At 25.7% G+C, this 25,704-nt stretch overlaps 1 protein-coding gene across 1 annotated transcript in view; it reads right to left on the reverse strand.

Annotated features, from left to right (window-relative positions):
* Window positions 1-4,879: 4,879 nt before the first annotated feature.
* Window positions 4,880-25,704, reverse strand: part of LOC130676660 (vesicular acetylcholine transporter) — a 68,857-nt gene continuing 48,032 nt past the window's right edge. Inside the window, exons 5-13 of the mRNA XM_057483194.1 lie at window positions 16,437-16,609; window positions 14,732-14,912; window positions 13,244-13,418; window positions 11,474-11,703; window positions 10,698-10,906; window positions 10,502-10,624; window positions 8,448-8,622; window positions 7,150-7,350; window positions 4,880-6,486 (exon numbers count right to left, since the gene is read on the reverse strand). Coding sequence (XP_057339177.1) covers window positions 6,277-6,486; window positions 7,150-7,350; window positions 8,448-8,622; window positions 10,502-10,624; window positions 10,698-10,906; window positions 11,474-11,703; window positions 13,244-13,418; window positions 14,732-14,912; window positions 16,437-16,609 — 1,677 coding nt within the window. The 3' untranslated portion in view covers window positions 4,880-6,276. The remainder of the gene's footprint in view (window positions 6,487-7,149; window positions 7,351-8,447; window positions 8,623-10,501; window positions 10,625-10,697; window positions 10,907-11,473; window positions 11,704-13,243; window positions 13,419-14,731; window positions 14,913-16,436; window positions 16,610-25,704) is intronic.

Here is a 25,704-nt window from a genome sequence, read left to right on the forward strand (position 1 = left end):
TTGTAGCATAATAGTGACCATATTGTTGAATCGTTTCTTTTTTTGAACATAATCGCGCATTTTTAACGGTACTGTTTCTACCATTCTAAAGCTCATGAACAATTCGTTAAAAAATTTCGGTTTAAAAAATGTAACACCAAGTTGCCGCGTGACAACATACTACAGTTCAAACTTTAGGTTGTAATCCCGGAAACTTGCTATCATTTTCATGGATAGGACGTGTTTTCCGAATAGAGTCTCATAATTGTCGAGGAAACTTTCGACGTTTTTCTGATCGAGCGTATTAGAATAAATACGACTGCCATTATCTTGATCACTTTTTTAATCATTTTTCGTGATTCGATAATCGTTCGTCTGCTAGAAGTAACGTAATCTAATTTTTTGAAAAATCAGACCTCCATAGATCTGTCGATTATTGTAGATCTAAATTATTTTGTATGTTTCCATTAATATGTATAAATAAAATTATATGTATATCTTTGAAACTTTCAAAAATTAATATATCTTGTTGGTACTCATTTTAAAGGGCATTCAATTTCCTATCACCCTACATCCTAAAAAAAATTTTTCCATCTTTGTCGGGTTTCATAAAAAAATAAAAATTGTAAATAAATTTTAAACCTGCTCGTAAAGTAAAAGACCTAGTACCCGATTACTTTATGTATTAGTATATGTGTATATATGTATACATGTATATATATGTATACTTAATAAAATTTATTAAATATAGATATACAAATACATGAGTGATCGGGTACTTGTTCCCAGATCGGGTACTGGGTCTCTTACCTCCTTTATTTTTTTTTTTATTGATTAACAAATTTAAAATTATTAATTACTCACTGTCGATAAAATAAATACAAAATACTATATAGTATTACGATCATATGGTATGTTGAAATAATTATCGATTATCGCTTAAAAAAAAAGCCCTGGCAACAATGGGATCTACCTTGATGTTCGTAGGTCTGCTACAAGTAACATAGATCTAATTTTTTGAAAAATCAGAGCTCTATAGATCTATTGTAGATCATCGTACATCTAAATTACTTCTTTCCAGAGTAACTATAGTATAAAGAATCTAAAAATAAATACTTCATATCTTATCATAATTTTTTAACGCATCAAAAATATCTCAATTCATGATTTTTTAATCTTTGAAAAGTTCATACTAAAATTATTAAATTTATTGCAAGAAGTTCATTCGCTTTTTTTGTTTTTATTTTATCGAACAATTCGTTAAAAAATTTCGGTTTCAAAAATGTAACACCAAGTTGCCGCGTGACAACATACATTTATATCACTAGTATAACGTATTGAAGAGAATCGCGCAAAAAATTGAAGCCCAATAATTTTCGATACTCATGTGGCAATACCTCTTAGACTATTAATTGTTGGTACTTATTTTAAAAGGCATTCAATCTTCTGTTTAAAAATGATAAAAACCAATTTATTCAAAATTAAAATTTCTTTCTAATTTTTTTTTTTTAATTTATTTGAATAACTACAAAAAATTTTTGAATATAAAAACTGATAGCTCATAAGTTTCTCTTTGAAATAAATACTACCAACCCTTACTTATTTTAAATAATTTAAAAGACATACATATATTTAAATTAATAAAAATCAATATACCCGATTTTTACACTAATTAAAAGTACACTTTGTTGGTATTCATTCTAAAGGGTTTAAAGTTTTCTATAAACCTATACCAGTAAAATTTCCATTAAAATCCATAATAAAATATTTTGACACAAACAATATATTTTGAAATTTTTTATCATTAAAAAAAAACCCATCACATAAAAACTCGTAAAAGATCAATTAAATGATTTGTAAATAAATTTATTATCTCTACCATTCATTAATTTACAATTATCCAATTTTTTATCTATTAGTGTCTTATAATATATATTTTTACACTCATCACCTAAAATCAGTCACGTAGTCCACCCTGCTTCGAGTCAACATAAAATTATTTGCTCGAGTTTGTAATTAAAATAAAAATTAAAAAAAAAATGTACTTCTTAGTATTTTTAATTTTAACCGTCATAAATATATCAGTTAGTACAATATGTCCAAAATATATATATGCAAAACACGAAGATCGTAGACATATACTTAAAAATATACCAAACAATTTAACATTGGGGAATATATCGATGATTGTTACTCGTACATCACTCGGTTATGAAGATTCTTATACATTTGAAAATCAAAAAATGAATTTGACCGAACAATTATATTCCGGAGTTCGTGGTTTTGATATTGGGGTTCGTCCAACATCAAATCGCTTTGCAGTTCATAACGATCGTTATTTTTTGAATAAAATGTTGGGTCATGTTTTATATATTATGAAACTATTTCTTTATTACAATCCAAGTGAGTTGATAGTTCTTTTTTTACGACAAGTTTATTCAGCAGCATCAGATGTAACGCTGACGATTTGTGATATTTTGCGTGAATTTTATGCAAGTAATATAGTAGTTAATGAGTGGGCACTTGACCGATCGATTGAAGAGAGTCGGGGACTCTTATTTTTTGCAACAATCGGAGATGATTACAATGATTCATTTAAAGACTGTGTTACTGATTTGAGGGGATGTAAAATTGCTGGAAATGTTTACAATGAGTCAAATGATCAGGGAACAGAGATCTTAACGAAAAGCAAAGAAATGAAGGAATTGCAGAGAGCTAGTTTTGAAGATAATGATCATAAATGTTTTATTAATATAATTGGTCATTACTATGGAGACAAATCATTTGCTGAAGAAATAGCTGTTAAGGGATGGAATAATTGGTATTATGGTTGTCAAGTACCGATAAATTATCAAATGAGTAATTATTTTGAAAACCCACATAATAAGGCCGTTTATGTGTTTGCTGATTTTCCGCCCCAGTCCTTAATTGATCGGGTTATGTTTAGTAACTACCCAAACTATGTTTACAAAAATTCAACGGATGTGCGTGAATGTAGTGACTATCAAGAGAGAAAATGGGAGTGTTGAATTTATTTGTAACATTTGTTGTTTAATTTGCATATGTAAACTTTATTGTTCAATAAATCATTAAATAAAAAATTGTATTTTTGTTATTTTTTAATTTAGGCTTAGAATAATTTTGGGTTTTTCAAGGGGAAGTATTGGAGATTTTTATTTTTTGTTGATATACTCGAATAGCAAACTGTATGCCCTTTAAAATGAGTACCAACAAGACGTACTTCTTTTAATTTTATCATCCGTTAAACATATGTATTTTTTGATATGTACATATATATATTTTAAATTAATGATAATAAGTATGAGTTGTAAATACTCATTTTAAAGAGCATGTTATTTCCGATATAAAAAATAATAGAATGGAATTTTTCAAAATTTTATTTAAAAAAAAAAAAAAAAAAATTTGATTGCATAGAATGTCTGAAATTTCAATGCTTTTTAAAATGAATACCGACAAGCTATGGTGTAGAAGTATCGTTTGTGGCCAATGTTCTATTTTTAGACTTTTGATACTTTATTTCAATTAATGAAAAAGTATAAGGTAAAATTTTCATTGTAAGTCTGATAAAAGGATCTTTTTATAAATTTGAAAAATTAATTTTGTCACTGCGTCTTTTACAAATTATTTCATTCAAATTTAAAAGGTCTCCAACAGTGATTTGAAAGTGGCCAAAAATGGTACCTCTACCCTACTAAGTTTTATTTTGTCAAAAGTTATACATATATATTAACTAATATCTGTGTATATATTTTGCCGTAATAAAAATAAGTATGGCTTGTTGGTACTCATTTTAAAAGCCATCAAATTTTCTATAATTCTATACCATGAATATTTTCAATAACTTATATACTTCATAAATACTAATGCAAGAAAGAAGGCATAAGTTAAAATTTAATAAATACGTAAATAATTGATTTCTATACACACATATTTTATTACATGTTAATGTATAATTACAAATAATTTATAAATCAATAAAATATATATAAACTTAAATAATATATAATATTTACTTATTATAATAATTGATATGCGCGATATTCTTGGCCGCGATAAAAGCGAAATCACTTTCATTTTTATTTCTACTTTCAATAAATATCATTATTTTTTTATTTAATCTATATATCATATTTTAATATACTTTCATTTATATATATATATTTTTTTTATTTTTCAAGTCTTACTTTGAATCTACTGTAGAACACAATTTATTTAATTGAACACGTGGCTTCTTGGAGCAGTTTAAAAATTTTTTTCATTCAACAATTAAATTTAAAAAATTTTTCTTAGAAAAATAAATAAATTTTTAATTAATAAAAAACATATTTATAAATTACTAATAATAATAATTGATTGAAACATAAAAAAAAAATGGGAAAATTCCCAAGTCGTCACGCGCTCAATCAAAAGCCAATAAAATATGTCTAAATATATATGATATGTTTACTGTTTATATTTTTATTACTTTCATTAACAATTTATATTTTTTATTGCACTTTTCGTTTCTTTTTCTTCAAATAAATTATTTATATTGCATCTATAACACATTTCATACTCCACATTAATTTATATATATATTTTTTTAGAGGTGGTTAACATAATTTATACATATATTTTTATTTTTTGATAGAATATTTATACCAATAACGTCAACGTCATTGATTAATAGAATTTTCTTATATTTTTTTTTGAGGCCGATATTTCGTTTTTATTTTTTTAATATTTTGTTAAATGTTTTGTTTTATTCTTTTTTTTATATATCGCGTTACTGATATTTAATCCTCAGGGATAACTTGAAATTTTTTTCTGCAAGTTTGGTAATAAAAAAAAATTGTCTATTTTAGAAACTTTTATTTTTAACTTCATAATTTTTCTTTAAAAAAAAAAAAATAGTTCCTTATTCTGTCATATATTTTAATGATTTAAATTATCAGAATTTCTTAATTTAAAAAAAAATTTATGCGAGCCATTTTACCCAACTTCAAATTTTTTGGTGGCCATTTTACCCAATTTGAAATTTTTCGGTGGCCATTTCACCCAACTTTGAATATTCGTGGGTAATTTTTAAATTAGAAACGCGATATATTATAAAATTTTATATATTTCCTTAACAATGTAGCGAACAAGCATAAAACAATACATTTATATATAGCAATAGATTTTTTTTACATGTTTCTCATATTTTTTTAAAATTGATAATTTATTTGTGGATATTTTAGAGAAACATCAATATTCTTAAATATTTTTCTAAAAATATTGGACAAGAATGTACTGGAGTGGGCGCCAATTTAAATTTATCAATTGGCAATTTTTCTTTGTTTTTATAAATAGAGATAGAAAGATACAAAGAATAAGCATCTAAACATTTACTTTTAGTTTATAATACTTTTAACTTTTTTTTCCCAAAATCAAATTTACTTCTCTTTATATTTATGAGATATGTATATTAATATTGACTAAACATTGCCTTATATTCTTTCATTTTTTTTTTTAAAGGTATCTAGCGGCTCAAGTGACATTAGACTTTGCGTAATGATTAAAAAAAATTCTTGTCTGCATAAAAAGTTAGAGAATTTGATGCCCTTTTAAACAAGTACCAACAAGCCATACTTATTTTTACATACATATTTCCATATATATGTAAATTAAAAATATATGTATATTTTTAAGTCTTTTAAAATTAAGTACGGCTTGTTGGTATTCATTTTAAAGGTCATTCAATTCTCTACAAAAGTATCAAAAAAATTTTATGATTAAAAATTTTCAAAATTTTTTTTTTTCATCTTGTCAATCGATAGTCAATTAAATTCTCTTTCAAATGAGTACCAACAAGCCATAGTTATTTTAATATTAAATTTACACATATGTTTCCATTAATATGCATAATTAAAAACATATGTATGTCTTCGAATCATTAAAAAATAAATATGCCTTGTTGGTATTCATTTTAAAGAGAATTCAATTTCCTATCACCCTACACCCTAAAAAACATTTTTCCATCTCTTATGTCGAGTTTCATAAAAATAAAAATTGTAAATAAATTTTGAACCTGCTGATACCTTATTTTTTTTTTTTTAATTAATTATTTCTGCATAAACAATCTACTTTAACATTTATACTATTACTATTCATATCAATACGTATATATATATATTTCTTCTAAGTATTTAAATGATAATAATGATATATTTTTTTAATTAATTAACAAATTTAAAATTATTAATTATTAACTGTCGATAAAATAAATATAAATAATACTATGGTATGTTAAAATAATTATCGATTTAGCGAATTTTTTAACATGTCGGCCATGTCACGTAAACTTAATTCTAACGTTTGTGCAAATTTACGCGCATTTGTACGGCCGTCGCTATGAAACGCAGAACAGGAAAATATAAATCCATTTTTACGTAAATTGTAACCGCATCCATAGCCATCAGGTACTACTGGTCCATATCCAACAATAGCGTCATTTTTAGTCGTCACCTATTTTTAAAACAAAAAAATTTTTAGGTTTTTATCTGAGGGTATAAACAAAATGGCGGATCTATAGTGTAGTAAATAAAAATAAGAGTAGGCTATAAAGTCTATTGCAGTCGGATGTTTCGCGGTTAAATTACTCATTTCCGGTTGTTAGATGCAAGGGATAAAAGGAACAGGGGATGAAAAGTGGAGAAAATTGTTTCCGGTCTTTGTTAGACTATTCACTTGTATGACCCTCGCGTTTCGTTACTCGTGAGGGTTCATCCCTTTTTTCAACTTTTTTTTTTTAATTGTCGCAAATATTGATTTTCTTTTTTTTAAATTTGTGATTTTCATTTCGAATCCTACGGTCGTAGATTTGAATTCCGATCATTGATTAAAAAAAAACATTTTTCTTCTTTCTTTAAATGAAAAACTAATTTTTTACTTCATAGGAATCAATTTTTTATTTTTATTTTTTCAACAGTAAATTTTTGAACAGTTAATTTTACTAGAGATTTGAAGTCTGAAGTAATTGAGTACGACTCAAAAGTCGCGGGTTCGAATCCCGTCGTCGACATTTAAAAAAGAAAAAAAAAATTTCTTAAATCAATTTTGTAAAATTTATTAGTAAATTAAAAGATATGAAAATTTATAAAATATGTATGAAAAAAAAAGGAAAATTACCTGAGATGTTGAAAGAGCAAAATGATGTACAATATTAAAGCTCTCGTCATTAAATAACTCTGGTAAATTTTCACCTGCTTCTTTAGCGACGTACCGCAATCCCATTAAATGGTTATCTATCCCAAGTCCATTTATGTTATCAGAAATTTCTTTTGTTTGTCTTTGTACCGCCAAATCAAACAGCTCTTTTATTCGTTGCTTCTGCAAACAATATATCAATCACTCTCAATTATTATTATTATTATTAATTAAAATTTATAAATCTAAAAATTATAACAAATAAGCTTTTGAAAAAGGGTTGAAAATATAAATAAAAAATAATTCCTATATACATTAAGGATTTCGATCCTTTGAAGATTCTTGTTGACAATAAAATATTTTAAGTACAAAAAAAATTAAATAAATATTGTAAGTACTCGAGATTATTTTCTCTCGATTTTATTTTTTTTTCTAAGTGTTTGTTCTTTACTCAAGGACTAAGGATCTTCAAGGATGTAAACACTTTATTCAAGAGTACAATACTAATTGATTGCTATTTTTTTCTTAAATAAAAAAAAAGTAAATTAAAAAAAAATGTTTATTTTTAATAAAAAATACATTTGTAAAAAAATATATTTATATGAATATAAAATTTTTAATTTTGTAGGTGTGTATAGAAAATTAAATGCCCTTTAAAATGAGTACCTACAAGACGTACTTATATTTATTAGACTCAAAGTCATATATATACATCTAAATATATGATGATTTTTGAGCTTAATATAAATAAGGCTTGTGGGTATTCATTTTAAAGAGAATTCAATTCTCTTATCCATGCGGCAAAAAAAAAAGTTTTTTAATTTTTTTATAAAATTAAAAAAAAAATTATTACTTTTTATATTTATTCTTTTTATTTTATTTTTTTTATTTATTCTAAAGAAATGTAATATTTTTTGAAATTAATCTGATCTTAATTTTTAAACTTAAAAAAACTATATACAAATTAAATTATAAACTAAAATCTATACATATATGTATGTATTTTAAATTTATGAAAATAAGTATATCGTGTTGGTACTCATTTTAAAGCGCATTGAATTTCCTACAAATCTGTACATTCAGAAATTTTTTTTTATCACTCGCACATCAGATTTGATGACCACCTGCCAGGGTTTGATTCTTAAAATTTTCATAAATAAAATTTTTTACAAAACTTGAAATAAAATAAAAATAAATTAAGGTTTAAAAGGGGATAAAATAATAAATAATTTTTGTCGCAAGGTATTTAATTCAGTTACACTGTAAATGGTGAACTGTACTCTTTTGGTGCCTTCCTCTTGTGTGTCATTAAAAGACGCATCAGGATCACCCTGACACATTGCTTTAACCCACTCGAGGCTTTCTGGACTCGCTGCTCTTATCACATCAACTCTTCCCAATGCGAACCGACGTATTCCCGCGCTTTCATACGTCGCCACTAAATGCCCATGTAATCTTAAAACAAATATATAAATAAATAAATCCATTTATTAATAGACTCTTACATAAAACCATTTAATTGAAATACAATTTGCGCCTACGTGACTTATAAGTTTTTATTTCAAAGTATCATTAAAAGTTAATTACGAAATATACTATATATTTATCACTTGATATTGATAATTAGTTATATCATGATTAAGTACTTAGTTTACTTTACAGTAAATGACTTCTTTATTTAATTTATATTTCCAATATGCAATTAACGATCAAATGCTGATACACAAAAAACATTTTTCTATAAGTGATAAATATATATAGGTCTCTTAAGATTAAAAAAATTTATATATACTTAAAAAAAAATCATTTCTATATATATATATATATTAGACTGGGCCAAAAAAAATTGACTATTTTTTTTTTTCATAGCTATATCGAAAAGATTATTCAGAATGACAAAAAAAAAATTTCATGAAAGTTTGAGCCCTTAATATTAATTTAAAGAGGTCTATCATCGCTATTTTTAATTTTAATTCATAATTTGATGTTTTACGTCAGAACTGCTAAAACATTGGAGTAAAAAAAATTCATTACCACTTATTCTGATGTAAAATTAAATTCCCTACAAAAAAGGTCTGATTAAAAATTTTTGTCAGACAAGCCGTTTCCGATTAATTAAGCTTAATAAATTCATATATTTTTTCGATTTAACATTTTTACTTTTGAATTTTGTAACTGACGAATCAAGAAATATCTAAAAAAGATCATGACAGATTCTTAAAGGAAATTTAATGCTCGACAAAAAAGGCCTCTTAACATTTTTTGCTAAATTCACTCCTTCGAAAGTTATTCAAGGTTGAATTTGAGTCAAAACGATGTCAATAACGTAAATAACTTTCAAAGGAGTGAATTTAGCAAAATATGTTAAGAGGCCTTTTTTGTAGAGCCTTAAATTTCCTTCGAAAATCTGTCATGTTCTTTATTAGATATTTATTGATTCATCAGTTACAAAATTCAAAAGTAAAAATGTTAAATCGAAAAAATATATCAATTTATTAAGCTTAATTAATCGGAACCGGCTTGTCTGACGAAAATTTTCAATCAGACCTTTTTTGTAGGGAATTTAATTTTACATAAGAATAAGTAAAAATGATTTTTTTTACTCCAATGTTTTAGCAGTTCTGACGTAAAACATCAAATTATGAATTAAAATTAAAAATAGCGATGATCGACCTCTTAAAATTAATATTAAGGGCTCAAACTTTCATGAAATTTTTTTTTTGTCATTCTGAGTAATATTTTCGATATAGCTATGAAAAAAAAAAATAGTCAATTTTTTTGGCCCAGTCTAATATATATATATAAATTTACAATTTTATTTGATTGCTTTTTTGCAATATATATACTTTTCATTTAGAAGTATAAAAATAAATAAATACAAATTATAAGTCTCAAAAAAAAATCTTTGTTTGTAATTTTTTATTATTTATAACTAAAAATAATAAATATATGAAATATTGGATTGAGTAGTTTGATAGAAAATTAAATTCCCTTTGAAATGAGTACCAACATGATGTAGTTATTTTCATTATACTATAACTCATATATATGTATGTAAATATATGATGATTTAAGAGACTAATTAAATTATGGGTTGTTGGTACTCATTTTAAAGAGCGTTCATTTTTCTTTAAGCTCATGCGATAAAAAAATATTTTTTTTTAATTTATGAAATTTTTAAGAAAATTAAAAATTTTTTAAATAATTTTTTTTTTATATTTTAAAGTAAAGTTGTAAATTTTTTTTTTTTGACGTCTTTGTGGTTTGTAGAATATATATCGGAGCTTTTAAAATATATATCCTACTATTATTAATTAATAAATAAATAAATTACCTGAAATATGTCAGCTGTAATGCTAATTGTATGTAAGCATCAGGACTGACATTACAATTTTTAATAAATTCTTTAGAGTAATCTTGAAACCAAAGGATACATAGATCTAAATCTTCAACTAATCTATAATTAATAACATTAATTACTTAACTAGTTTAATAGTCAATTAACTTATTAATTAATCAACGAAACTTACGAATCAAATGTCGTTATAGCTTCGCGAATGTCACTCAAACTTTGTTCAGATAAACGCCACTCAAGTTTTTCAGGCGACGGCAAATGCGAAGGTACCAAATTATCTGGTGGTGGCATCGCGTCTACATTATCAGTTAATGTTTCAAATGCATTGAATATTGCTGGTGCTTCTCCAGCAGAATGTTCATAAGTCATTCCCCACATTCCGTCCTGTATTAATTTAAAAACATTTTTTTTTTATTCTGAGATAGTGAATATTTTTTTATCAAACAAAAAGTCCGCGGTTCAGATCCCGATTAAAATTTTTAATAGTACATTACACACTTAGGGAGAAAAGTAGGACATTCTGTCACGTGTATAATTGCCTACCCAAGCCGAAGGCAACCTGTACCTGAAAGTTTGAATTTTTGTCTCTGTTTGTGGGAAGAATAGCGCATGCGCTAATTTTTATCATTTGTATTCTTATAGAAGAACAGAACGACTTTCTTCCTTCTAAATAGGGCAGGAATTTGAATTTTCAGTGTAGGTATAGTGAAAAATTGTATACACATCACGGAAGAAGGCAGGACGCAGCAATCCGCGTGTTTGTCACCCTCGGGTAGGCAATTATACACGTGGATTGAAAAGTTCTACTTTTCTCCCTCGGTGTGTAATGAACTATTTAATAATACAATTAATTAGAACTAAAATTGGCTGATAATTTTTAATATTTATTCAAAGGCGAGTTTGAATCCCCGTGTAATTTTTTTTTTTTTTTTTTTAATTAATCGATTTTACCTTTCCAAGGATAACATGTAGTGTTTTATCAAACCAACGATTAGCGCCATGATGTCTAGACCCACCGCCATGTAAACAATGATGTAAAACATTCGCATAATCACGATCATTAATCCATCGGTCGTTTTTATTGTAAGGCTCATTGAAGGTTACTGGTAATACATCTTCATCAATACAAACAATACATAGACAACGTTCTAATAATTCTAAATTATGACGATTTCGTTCATCTAAAAGAAAGAAAAAAAAATGAAAACCAATCAGGGTGAAAATTTTGTTCAGTTGTTTAGACAATAGTTATCATCACTATTTATTTAAGACTGCGAATACAGTGTAGGATTAGTAATACAGGATAATTTGTTGGAAATTCAAAAGGAAATAAGGACATGTATAGGAAATAGAGCGTAAATTGAAATTCTGGCTTAACTATCACAGATAGGAAAAAAGTTACAAAGAGTAATTTTGTAGGAAATTAAATTTTCTACAAAAAAGATATCATTTAATTTTTACATAAAGTCAATAGTTTAGACGCTAGAATTAACAAAAGTCGTTTGAAAAAATTTTTTTTAAATAAAAATGTCACAAAATTTTTTTATGTCTTTAAATTCAAATTACAGGAAAAATATGAGAAATATGAAAAAAATGTATTTATATATTTTTATAGAAAATAAAATTACCTACAAAAAAGTTATCTGTAAATTTTTGTCTAAATTCAATATTTTAGGCGTTAGAGTCGATTAAAAAGCGTACTTGTGAAATAGCAGTTTTATATAATTAATGTGCCCATTTTATCCCGTATTAATTTAAATTAATTGTTGTATGGGTAGTAGGGTGACCCAAAAAAACCGACTATTTTTTTGTTTTTTTCGAGTCTCTTATGAAAATTTGGTGGCTTACAATGTTTTAAGAAGCCTCTCCAAAAATCAGCTCAATAAAAAATTTTCAAGAGGTCGCTCATAAATTTTGAAAATATCAAAAATGATTGAAATTCGGATTTTTTATTTCTAAATTTTTTCTTTCTCGTGGCAGCAATAGTTTATACTTGTAAAATCATGACTATGCTGAAAACTTCAGCCAAAAATTTGAATATTTAAACGGTGTTCAAGAATTTTGAATATTAACTGATAATATGTAATTAATACTTTGAATTAGTTTTTGTATTTTTTTATAACTTACTTATAGTTATTTCACTAAAATATAACTTTTGCATAACCAAAATTATACAGGAGTCTCAAACAATAAAATTTGGTAAGTTTTGAATGAGCGAAAAAACCTACAAATTGAATTAAAAAATAAAAAAGTATGTAAATAACTTATTATTTCTATTTATCGGGTTATATTTTCATTCATTGTGATGCACATTGATGGTGAAAAAATCGAGCTTTATTATTAATATTCAAGGGTCGCTCGAAAACGTCCAAAAGACAGCACTCGGAAACATTCAAAATTCTTGAGCGAGGTTTAAATATTCAAATTTTGGGCTTAAATTTTCAGTGTAGTCATGATTTCACAAATATAAACTATTGCTGCCACGAGAAAGAAGAAATTTAGAACAAAAAAATCCGAATTGCGGTCATTTTTGATATTTTCAAAATTCGTGAGCGACCTCTTGAAAATTTTTTATCGAGCTGATTTTTAGAGAGGCTTCTTAAAACATCGTAAACCAACAAATTTTCATAAGAGACTCGAAAATAAAAAGTAGTCGGTTTTTTCGGGTCACCCTAATGGGTAGACTAATTATTAGGGCTAATATATATTGTAAAAAATTACTTTTCAATAATTCTTGACGTGCACGGGCCCAAACAGGACGTTTTGCTGCAGTTAAAACACCCACTGGTGGAGTTCGCGGATCCGCGGGTGTCTCCATTATTTTCAATAATTGTTGAATCATTTCAGCTTCTGTTATTCTGTCACGGTCAGATGCTCTTACTGGTATACTATAAAACTATTAATACCCAAATAAAAAATTAAATTAAAAAAAAAAAAAATTTTTTTTACTTAAAAAATTTTTTCCCTCCAAATTAAAAATTTTTGAATTTCCCGGTGTCAAATTTTCTTTATAATTAAAAAATTTTTTTTTCAATTGAATTTAAAAAAAAAAAATTATTGATTCAGAAAATTTTTATCGCCAAATTAAAATTTCAAGTTTAAAATCTTGTAGAATTTTTAAATTTCCGACGCGGGAAATTTAAAAGAAAATCTTGCAATATTTTTTTTTATTCATTCGAAGAAAAAAAATTAGAAAATTTATAATTTGCATACCGCGTGAATTAAATATACAAACGTGTAAATACAAATATATAAATAAACAATTATTTAAATAAAAATAAAAAAAAACTTTCACAATGAAAAACTTTCAACAAATTAACATTATTATAATATATACTATATATATAAATATTTATAATATAAAAACAAAAAATAGTTTCTGTTAAATTAGAAAATAAAATAGAAAATAAAATAATAAATGTATGTATACATATATTTGTGTGATTATATAACATGTCGTTAATAAGATAAATGGATAATATAACCACAGGATTTTTAATACATATAATGAAAGTGATAGTTAAAAGATTGAGAGTACAGAACTAGTAGGAGTATTAACTGATGCTGCGTTTACTTGTTACTTGTAACGTAATCCAACAGTTTAGTTGACTTGTTAGGAAGATATTATTCTGATAAAATACACATGACACATATATTTATGGATATAATGGAAATTAAAAGGGAATTTTATTACAAATATTTTTTATTTATGAAATTTATCTGACAGTTTCAAATAAATTCATATTCAATTAAATAATTTGTAAACTATTGAGCTGAGGTAAAAATTCATAGAAATCTTTTTTATAGAAAATTTAATCCCCTACAAATTTGTATTACACTTTTTTTATCGTATCTGTGATAGTTTAGCTCCAATTTAAATTTTAAGTACTCGAATTTAAAATTTGAAAAAATCATTAAAATTGATTCATCTTTAAATTAAAAATTCTGGCTAAAGTATCATAGATACAAAAAAATATATAGAATACAATCTTATAGATAATTAAATTTCTTACAAAAAAGGTATCATTGACTTTGTACGTAAACTCAATAGTTTTTAAGGAATTAAAATTTTTTATGACAGGGATAAAATATTTTTTATCGCGATCCCGGAGTGGATTTTTATTTGAACTGACTACTAATTAAATATGAAGAAAAGAATATAAATATATATGAATTTCGAATGAGAATAGGTAATAAAAGAATACATACTTGGTTATAATGAGCAACAATAATATGATCACCAGATGTTGCTCTATCGAGAATTATTTGCTCATCGGAATTTTCTCCAGGTTTGCGGTAAATACGTAGCATTTGATAATGTTGAGCCATACATAGTGGTTGCATTGATTTACCATCACGTGATTTTACACGCTCCACTTCAAGTTCTTTCCTAATTTTATAATATGAAAATATATTTTAATAAATATATAAAAATATATATAATGATATAATAATTGTAGTTATTATATCATTATTATTTTTTTTTTTCATCATTATAATAATAATTTAAAGCTAATGATGTAGTTCTTAAGTGCATTGAGACACCAGGAAATCTATAGGGTATATTTAGATTTTTTATTTAAAAGTTAATGTTGCATAGAAATAATTGCTGAGTTTTTTTATGAGTTTTTAAAGAGAAATATTAGCCAATATATCGATTTCTGAGTTTAGTATTTCATCATCTATTATTAGAGTACCCACATGACTATTGAAAAAAAAATTATTTTTGAATTTTTATTTTTTGATAAATTTTCCAAATTATTGTTCTACTTATCAAGGGCTTCTATTTGAGTACCCACATCACTATGTTCAAAAAATTTTTAATTTTTCAAATTAAAAAATCTATTTTTCAAAATACTCGTTTTGTAGATCCAATTTAATTTTTTATTTATCTCCAAATTAACTTCTTATCCTTTGAAAATTTGAAAAAAAAATTTTTCATAAAAATGTCGAGATAAATTTAAGTATGAAGTAAAGTTTAATATTACTCCGGAACCGGAAACCGGACGCCGTATGACAAGAAAGCCTTTAAGCTTTTGAAATTTCTACCAACTCTATTTTATATATTTCCCTCTTTGTTTATTTTCATCTCTAATTTCACTTTAAATTCTATTCAAATTACGCTAAATCCGGATTTATTATTTTTTAAAAAATTAAAAAAAAATTATAAAAAGAATTCAAATTAATTATACCCTTATATTAAAGTCTATAAATATATATATATATATATATATATATATATATATATATATATATATATATATATATGCTTGGTATAACTTTATATGAATGTACAGTAGAATAATACGCGCAATTATTTTATATTTAAATACATATAGATGTATATATGTATATATATATATATATATAATTTCTCAGAATTATCATATCGATCAATATATGTCTCGTAATAGAATTGACCGAGTTACTAAAAATAAAATTTAAATGAGATTGTTTTAAAAAAAGAAAAAAAAATAAATAATAGACAAAAAAAACTTTTTTATTCAGGCTGCAAAATTAAAAAAATGAAAAAAACAAGTAAATTTTTAACTTGTTGTACTTTGATATATATTTGTATAATTTAGCAATTAAATTATTTATTTATTGAATTTAATGTAAAAGGTCAGGAATCTAGTTGGTATTAAATATGTGAAATATTTTTTACTAAATAAAATTTATTTCGTACATTAAAAAAAAAAAAATGGCCAAATCACACAATTTTTTTTGAAATTTTATTAGATCATGAACATTACAAGAGATCATTTAATTCAGGATTAAATTTTATTGATCTATTGATTTTTAAAAAATTTTTTTCTACAATAGAAAAATCGTAAAATTTCGTAAATAAAATTTGAAAATTTTTTTTTTTTCAATTTTAAAAAGTGAAAAAAATTTTTAAATTGTAATCAATTACCTGTCTAACATTTCTTGATAATCCAACAGCTGCATCAAAAAACGGGCGAGAAAAACCGCAGATTCTTGTTGATTTTTAAATATTTTCGGGCGTGCCGCTAAACCAGGGTTACTATTTATTGGTAATGCAAGTGGTATTGACATGTACATGTCATTAAGCCACCATTCTGTTGCCTAAAATATAAAAAACAATTTTATTTGATTAAATTGCCGATTAAAAAAAAAAAAATTCATTTCAATAAAATTTTTTTTTTTAATTATTGATACTTAATTAGTTAGTTATCGAATACAAAGGTAACAAATGTAGCAATCAGAATGATAAATAACAGGATTACTGTTTTTAGCAGACAGACTAGAGATAATAGAAGAGAGGGAGAGATAGCGGCCGTGAAAGGGAGCGACGAAGAGAAAGGGGAGGGTAGGAGGGAGAGAGGGAGATGAGTGATGAGTGATGGCAAGATGAGTAATTGCGTATATGTCCAATAATATATAACATAACATACTAGTGGATACGGAAGAAACAGGCAGACTAGTGTCGGGGGTGAGTCTGGACGGTCTCATCGGGTTTCCAGTTTAACGGGATACTTCATTAGCCTTCCGTGTCTCTGGTATACAACGTGTTAAATTACTCACTCTTGTCTACACACATCCTATCACCACATTCACCGTTATATTGTCAACCCAGTTTTATAATTAACTTTCATTTATTTACATTTAATTAATCCGATTATTTATTTTTACTTTGGAAAAAAATACCACTCAGATTATTAATTAGTTTTAAAATTTGATTTGTAGCTTAACTATCAGAGATACGATAAAAATGTACAGAATTAAACTTGTAGAAAATTTAATTCTCTACAAATTTGTACCTGTACATTTTTTCCGTATCTTCAATAGTTTGGCTAGAATTTTAATTACTAAGATTTATTTTCCCGGGATGCATTTTTGGAAAATATATAATTTTTGGAGTTTAAATTTATTTTATGGCTAAAATATTTCAGATACGACAAAAATGTATGAGACTAAATTTGTAGAAAATTTAATTTCCTAAACATTTGTACTGATATATTTTTATCGTATTTCCAATAGTCTAGCTACAATTTGAATTTTAAGATTTAGCAATCCAACGAGATGCAGTTTTGGCTAATTTATACTTGTTGGAGTTTAAATTTAAATGTCGGCTATTCTATTGGAGATACGATGTACACTGTAAAAATTTTGTTTATTTGTTTAATCCCCTCAGAATGAAATTTACTTCGAAAGAGAGTTTATTTTTATAACAGAACTCCAAATCGGAGTGAGTGTGGGTTTAATTAAAATCAAAATCACTCCGATGAAAAGACCAACTCCCTATTTATTCTATATGCGGAGTGATTTTTTCTAAAAACTCTGAACTTTCAAGCGACGGAGTTAATTCGGATGGAAATAAAATCCGTAATCGAACCGAATTTACTCCCGATTTTTTTCAGTGTAATTTTATGATACAGAAGTTAGCTGACGTCTAATATTTTTTGGATTTTTTTTAAAATGATAAATTGTGAAAAAAATAATATTTGAAGAAATTGCACCTACAGTTTTTCGAATTTTCTACATGTGCATTTTTTTAGTTTTAATTTTTTTGTAACCGATTTGTTGAAAAAAAAATTTGAAAATTATTAATTGTCTGTTAACTTCAGGATCATCTAATTTTTCCATTAGAATTTGAATAAATTCCATAATTCATGAGTTATTTTGAATTTTTGAATGAATTTTAATCAGATTTTAATTTTAATTCTAATCAAATAAATTTTAATCAAAAATCCGGGGTAAGATGAGCCACAAAAAAAATTCAACAAATATTTTTACGATCCTGAAGTTAGCAGACAGTTACAAATTTTCGGATTTTTTTTTCAACAAATAAATTACGAATAAAAAAAAATATACACATGTAGAAAATTTAATAAACTATAGGTGCAATTTTTCAAAATATTTTTTTTTTATAGTTAATCGTTTTTAAAAAAATTCAAAAACTGTCAGACGTCTGCTGACTTCAGTATCGTCATATTTTTTACGATAATTTTAATATCGACCATCCTGCCCCGTTTTCCTTTAATTTAAATTGAATCATAATTTTGTCCTTGACCTTTTATAAATAAATATCAAAGTTTCCGTATAATTATTAAAAAAAAAAAAAAAGAAAAATTAATTTAAAAAAAATTGCAAACATGCAAGTCAATAATTGCGCGTTTACGCTAAACTACGCGTTAATTAATTATTATAATTTTCGATAGAGAAAGTAAACAAATTTATCATTATCACGGGTATGATAATAATGTACATAATATATTATTACAATTACACACTCTCACTCACTTTCAGTCTTACTCGCATCGCGATTAATAAATAATCTGTTTTGCCGGTAGTATATAATACGGATAGAAGTCTGTCTGTTGAAATCACCGTAACTTGACACGAAAACACAGCACGTGTATTATATCAGCGGGGTTGATGTCTCTTCAACATCTAAATCCAACTCTCTCGTATCAAAACGTTTCTCTGTTAGGTTATATGTTATATCGAATGGAATTTGAGATCAAAAGTAAAGGGTCGGATCAAATCTACTAGATAGTTTGAACATATACTTGATCTCTGTACACATGCCTGTTGTTAAGTTACTATATATGGCTTCTACACAAACTTTTACCCATCTAAATTAATAATAATGATGATGATGATGACGATGACGATGTGGATGAGGTTCAAAATATGGCTGTTTATTTACAGAGAGTGGATAATAAACAATGATGAGAGAAAATTTGTTTGTTAATCCTAATTATATTTTTAATTGTTAATTGTTTTTTTTTATCTCGGGAAAAATGATTTAAATCTACGATGATCTACAGTAGGTCTATAGAGATCTGATTTGTCCAAAAAAAAGATCTACGTTACTTCTACACAGTAAAAAAAGATTTCTTGGCGCAAAAAATTTTTACTTGCCCCAAGAAAATCTTTATTTGCCCTAAGAAATTTTTTGCGCTAGGATTTGAAAACTAAAATTTTCTTGGTGTGAGAAAAACTTTTCTAGAGTCAAGAAATCCTTTTTTTCTGTGTAGCAGATCTACGGAGATAGTATAGGTCATAGTTGCCAGGGCTTTTTCCAAGAAATTTATGAAAATTTGTGGTAATGCACGGAAATTGTCGAAGATCTCCGACAATCTCTGTAGCCCTAATAAGAAAATTTGATGGTGATTTGCGTAGATCTTCATAAATGTAAAAAGATTTCCAATAATATTATTGTGAAATCTTCGAAGATTTGTTGAGATCAGTAGATCAATAGATATCTTTTGAGATCGCCGTAGGTCTGCACAGAAAAAAAGGATTTCTTGGTGCAAGAAATTTTAATTTGCCTCAAGAAATTATTCGTATTATAAATTGAAAACAAAAAGTTTTTTGGAGCGAGAATAAATTTTCTTATAGCAAGAAAATTTTTGTTCTCAATTTATAGTACAAAAAATTTCTTGTGACAAGAAATTATTTTTTTCTGTGTAAAGTCGATGACAATCTGCCGAAATTATCAGAAATCTAAGATTTATTCAAAATTTTAGATATGTGTTGAACTACAAAGATCTAAATCAATTTTCTCCGAAGTGTAATTATTTTATTTATTTTTTTTTTTTTGCGCCAAAGGTAACATTTTAGTCGAGATAAGCGGATGCTTGAGTCGTTATAAAGGAAATTAAAAAAAAAAATTTTTTATTATTATAAACTTTTTTTTTTATACAATTACTTAGGCACTAGTATTGAAATAAGTAATAGATATTACACGGAAAAAAAAAAATAGTAGTGGCTACTCTCTGGGATAGTACTGAGTACTTTCTGTAAAAAAAAAATTTTAGACAGTACTGTATGCTATCTAGACTGTATCCACTACTGTCTAGACTATATCCACTACTGTCCGGGATAGTACTCAGTACTTTCCAGAGAGTAGTGGATACAGTCTAGATAGCATACAGTACTGTCTAAAATTTTTTTTTTACAGAAAGTACTCAGTACTATCCCAGAGAGTAGCCACTACTATTTTTTTTTTTCCGTGTAGTTAATTGATAAAAAAATTTAATTTTTTAGATCAAATTTGAAAACAAAATGTATTCTATGAAGTTAAGGTTTTTAAATTAAAATTCTAGCAAAATTATCCAAGATACAAGAAAAAGTCATGAATACAATTTTGCAGGAAGTTTTATTTCCTACAAATTCATTCTCATACATTTTTATCAGATAATCGATACTTTAGCTCTAATATCAATTTAAAGTGTTTAAAATATATAATCATGCAGAAAAAAATGCTTCCCATGAAATTCATACTTTCCCATTAAAATTCTCGCTTAATTTTCATAGTAACAACAAAAACCAATAAAATCAATTTTGTTCAAAATTTAATTTTCTACAAAAAAGGTCATGACACTTTTTCCCTCAAATCTAATAGTTTCCTCATAAAATTTAAGTTCAAAGTCTCAGTAATAATCATAAATAACAATTATACTTTTATCAAAAATTTAAACAATAAATTATATAGAATTTATTATATATATATATATACAAACAATAATGATCTCTTTTATCGAGTAAGTGGTTGTTGGATTTAATTTTGTCAGTGATTTACGTTGCAGTTAAAATTGCATATATATACAACTATATATTTAAATCTAATGCAATATTCCTTTCTCCGTCCTAACATCTTTACACTCAACACACATATAACTATATATATATTTCCATATATATCTACAGTTTTATATTTAATCTTATAGACATAATAGTATAAAAGCATGATTACATTTCTCAGTACCAACTTTCGCACGTTGCTTGCGAAAATATTTTAAAAATTATTATTTTATTTTTACATTTTCAATGGGGACACAGCTTTGTAATCATCAGCATATATTTTCTCTAAGATATTTCATCAATCGTACCCACACATTTATTTATATTATATATTTTTAAATGAATATAAATATGTATATTTATTTTATCTTAAGATCTCTAATTAAATTTATATTTTTTTAATTTATTATATTTATCGAATTTTAATGTAATAAAAATATTTACTATTTATTTTACAAGAGAGATAGTAATGATAATATATATATGTATATATGTATACACATATATACATATATCCTAAAGGCATGTGAAATGGACAGCAGGATTAATTTACAGTGGGGTGAACAGCAATCCAAGTTATTAATTATAACTAAAGGGTGAGGAATTGGGTTCGTATAGATAATCGAATTATTATATATATATGTATAGATTTTGTCGGGGTGAAATGAGACATGAGAGTAAACTGAGACAATTTAAAAAAAATTTTTGATCATATACAAACTAGACTGGGCCACAAAATCGACTGTTTTTTTTTTTTTTTTTTGATACTGTGAAAATATTATTCCTGATGACCATAAAAAATTATCGTGCAAGTTTGAGCTCTTAATATTAATATTAAGAGGTGTATCGTTACGACTTTTAGTTTTTTGAATGAAATTTCATTTTTTATCCAAAACTTGTAAATCATCTATCTGAAAAATTTGAGCAGTGTACGATCTTAAAGGAAATTGAATTTCCTACAAAAAATCTCTCTTAGTAAATTGACGTAAAACGAGCCGTTTCCTTGTAACCGTGACTTGAACATTGATTTGTTTTTTAAATTCTTTGTTTCTATTTTAGATTTTTGTAACTACTAGAAATATTAAAATTTTTTTTAGTCAAGATACATATTCTTGAAGGAAATTTAATGCTCTACAAAAAAGGTCTCTTATTATTTTTCGCTAAATTCACTCCTTCGAAAGTTATTCAAGGTTGAAGTTGAGTCAAAACGACTTAAATAACCTGAATAACTTTTGAAGGAGTGAATTTAGCAAAAAATGTTAAGAGACCTTTTTTGTAGAGCATTAAATTTCCTTCAAGAATATGTATCGTGACTTGAAAAAAATTTTAATATTTCTAGTAGTTACAAAAATTTAAAATATAAACAAAGAATTTAAAAAACAAATCAATGTTTAAGGCACGGTTACAAGGAAACGGCTCGTTTTACATCAATTTACAAAGAGAGATTTTTTGTAGGGAATTCAATTTCCTTTAAAATATACATTGCTCAAATTTTTCAGATAGATGATTTACAAGTTTCGGGTAAAAAATGAAATTTCTGTCAAAAAACTAATAGTTGTAGCGATACACCTCTTAATATCAATATTAAAGGCTTAAACTTGCACAATTATTTTTTTTTGTCATTAAGAATAATATTTTCACAGTATCGAAAAAAAAACAGGCGATTTTTTGGCCCAGTCTAATATATACATATATATTTGTGGGCCAAAACAAAGTAATTTTGGGTTCTTTAGTTACTGTGAAAATATTGTTTGAGATGATGAAAAAAAAATTCTGGTAAAGTTTGAGCTCTCCATATTAATATCAAGAGCTGCCTCTTCTTGATTTTCTGTTTTCCATTTACATAAAATGGTAAAAAAAAATTTTAAGTTTGGAATTGTATACCTCGGTAATGGCTCATTGTACGAATAAGTACAAGATATTATTTCGTAGGAGATTCAAAGCTCTACAAAAAAAGTCTCTTATCATTTATTGATAAATCCACCTGTTCAAAAGTTATTGGAGCTTGAATTCAAATTTATGGTAAATTTCGAGATCTTTTTACTTTTCCGTCGAAACTATCGGACTTATCATAAAATATTGTAGCATTTTTTTTCTAGGCAATTTTATTTCCTACAACTTATCTCTGATAAAGTTTTTTTAAATTCCACATAACTTTCTAGTTACTTACATTTTAATGTCAAGCTTTGAAAAAAATAGGGTTTTGATCAATTTCAAGAGCTTGAAATTAAAATAGAAATTTTCATTAATTTTTGTCAATTAAAATAAAATGGAAAAGTATAAAAAATATTACTTTTTATTTGGAGGTCATTTTGCCCCGAAGTCTATTTTTACTGTTTTCTTAAAGAGTTTAATATATTCTGACATTCATATATTGAATATATAAAAAAAGTACTCATTAAAAATTTAATATCTTTTTTTTTTTTAATAAATTTGTTCCATTTTACCCCGGTCTTATTATAAATTTATCTAAAATTATAATATATTAAAAAAAATTCTTATATTTTATCTCTATACAATTTATAATAATGAATTCCTATATATATATATATATATATATATATATATATATATATATATATATATATATATATATATATATATATATATATACGATTCAACATCATTAAAAAGGGATTAAAACACGTAAACAAATTTTCATCTCATCCATTATTTACTTTCATAAAAATCAATATCTATAGATAAATATTAATATACAAAATATAAAATTTATATATTCTTTATATTTATTAAAAAAAAAAAAAATTAAACAGCTTTCTAAAGAATCTTCTACCCCAAATACAATTTTTAAAAAAATTGAAAAAAAATCCCTGACCGGGATTCGAACCCATGACCCCAAATCTAAAAATTAAAAGTTCATTTTATTCCCTAATCAATATCTCGTGATCTAATCAACCGATTTAATCAAACCCCGAATATTTTCTGTTCATAACCGTATCCTCTTTAATCCTGGAATGAAAGTAGGTCAAAACGGGCCACCCACCAACAACAATGATAATAATAAAAAAATTATTTTTCACCGAATTGGAATGAATCCTAACAAAGATTGATGTACAAGAGACAAAAAATAGTCTCTACACTAGTAAGTATATTTATGGATATAAATATATAGTTACAGGTGTAGAGTATTTGTACCGTCAGGTCAAGTGGATCGATGCACCCATGTTAATATATATATCTATATATCTATATATCTATATATATACAACGCCAAATATACCTATGAATAGTCACTAGTCTATTCTAACACTCGTACACGTGCTATCTTCTTGTATTTTTTTTCTGCCTCTTCTCTGCGTTTTTCCCCCTCCCTTACCCTGCGCCCTATCACACCCTTACATAGTCTGTAATATGTAATATAACATATCATACAAACTTTTTAGTCTCTACTGCGCTAAACTACTATAATATTTAATAATAAAAAAACGGTTTATTTTTATCCCTGTCTTGTGTAGTCTGAATATAAATAACCGTTTTACTGTAATACAAGTTAAAGTGAATTACAGAGTAAAGATTTTTTTTTATATATATATGTACGCCTAAACCATTTGTATTTTTGTATATTTTTATAACTTTGTAGCTAAATATTGTTATTTTTTTTTTGTTTTTTAGTTTGACAGTTGGGTAAAATAAAAAGATATGAATATTTTTTTTTAGAATAGGTAGAGGTGCGAAGGTAAAGGTAAAGGTAGATTGCGCAGAATCCACGATAACGATTGCATCTGCTTTCAAAGGTGTGGTTGCTGTAGATTTTATGTGAGTACGTGAGTAGGTGGCGGGTGATAGTGGGTGAGGAGAGTAGGGGGAGGGGGAAGGAAAGAAGGAGAGGGATTAAGTGTGTGTGAATTTCGTACAGGTGAGGAAGTGAACCCGAGTTATCTAGGTCACTGTGACCTGATAAATTAGATTACTTTTTGGTATTACCATTTTAGATTTTAAAAAATGTAAGATTTTTTTCTGGAATATTAAAATTTTTTTAATGAAGTAGGAGAATATTTTATAGATATATGAGAAAGTTTGGAATGGGGTCAGTTAAAAAATGGTATGATTCAAAAAACAATTTTTTTTTTAATTTTTTCAAAATTTAAATTTTCGCGCCATTTAAAAAAATTTTATTTTTGTCAATTAATTCACCGACTGACTAAAAAATCAACTACTATAGTACGAATATTGTAGTAATTAATAATTAACAAAAAATTTTAATTAATTAAAACCAAATTTTTCTCTAATTTGATTTTTAATTTGAAAAAAAAGTAAAGACACTTCTTTTAATAATAAAATTTTCTGATAAATAATAAAAATTTAAAAGTCATTTTTAAATTCTAATTTAAAAAATAAACGTCACAATAACGAAGCGATTCACTCCGAAAAAAAATAACTAAAAAACTACTTTTGAAATCCCTCGTTATTTTAATTGACTTATATCTTAAATTTGATTTTCTTCTTCACTACAACTTGTTCAGCATTGCATCACAACTTTACATCCATCTTCGTCTCACTTCTTAGTTTCTTTACCCTCCTGAATTTTTTTTTTCATTCTCATTCCCCTTCCCCTTTCTCATCCCCATTCTTATGCTCATTCTCATTCTCAAGTGAAGGGTCGGAAA

Source organism: Microplitis mediator, chromosome 1 (assembly GCF_029852145.1).
Source record: "Microplitis mediator isolate UGA2020A chromosome 1, iyMicMedi2.1, whole genome shotgun sequence".
In the NCBI taxonomy this organism is placed as follows: domain Eukaryota; kingdom Metazoa; phylum Arthropoda; class Insecta; order Hymenoptera; family Braconidae; genus Microplitis; species Microplitis mediator.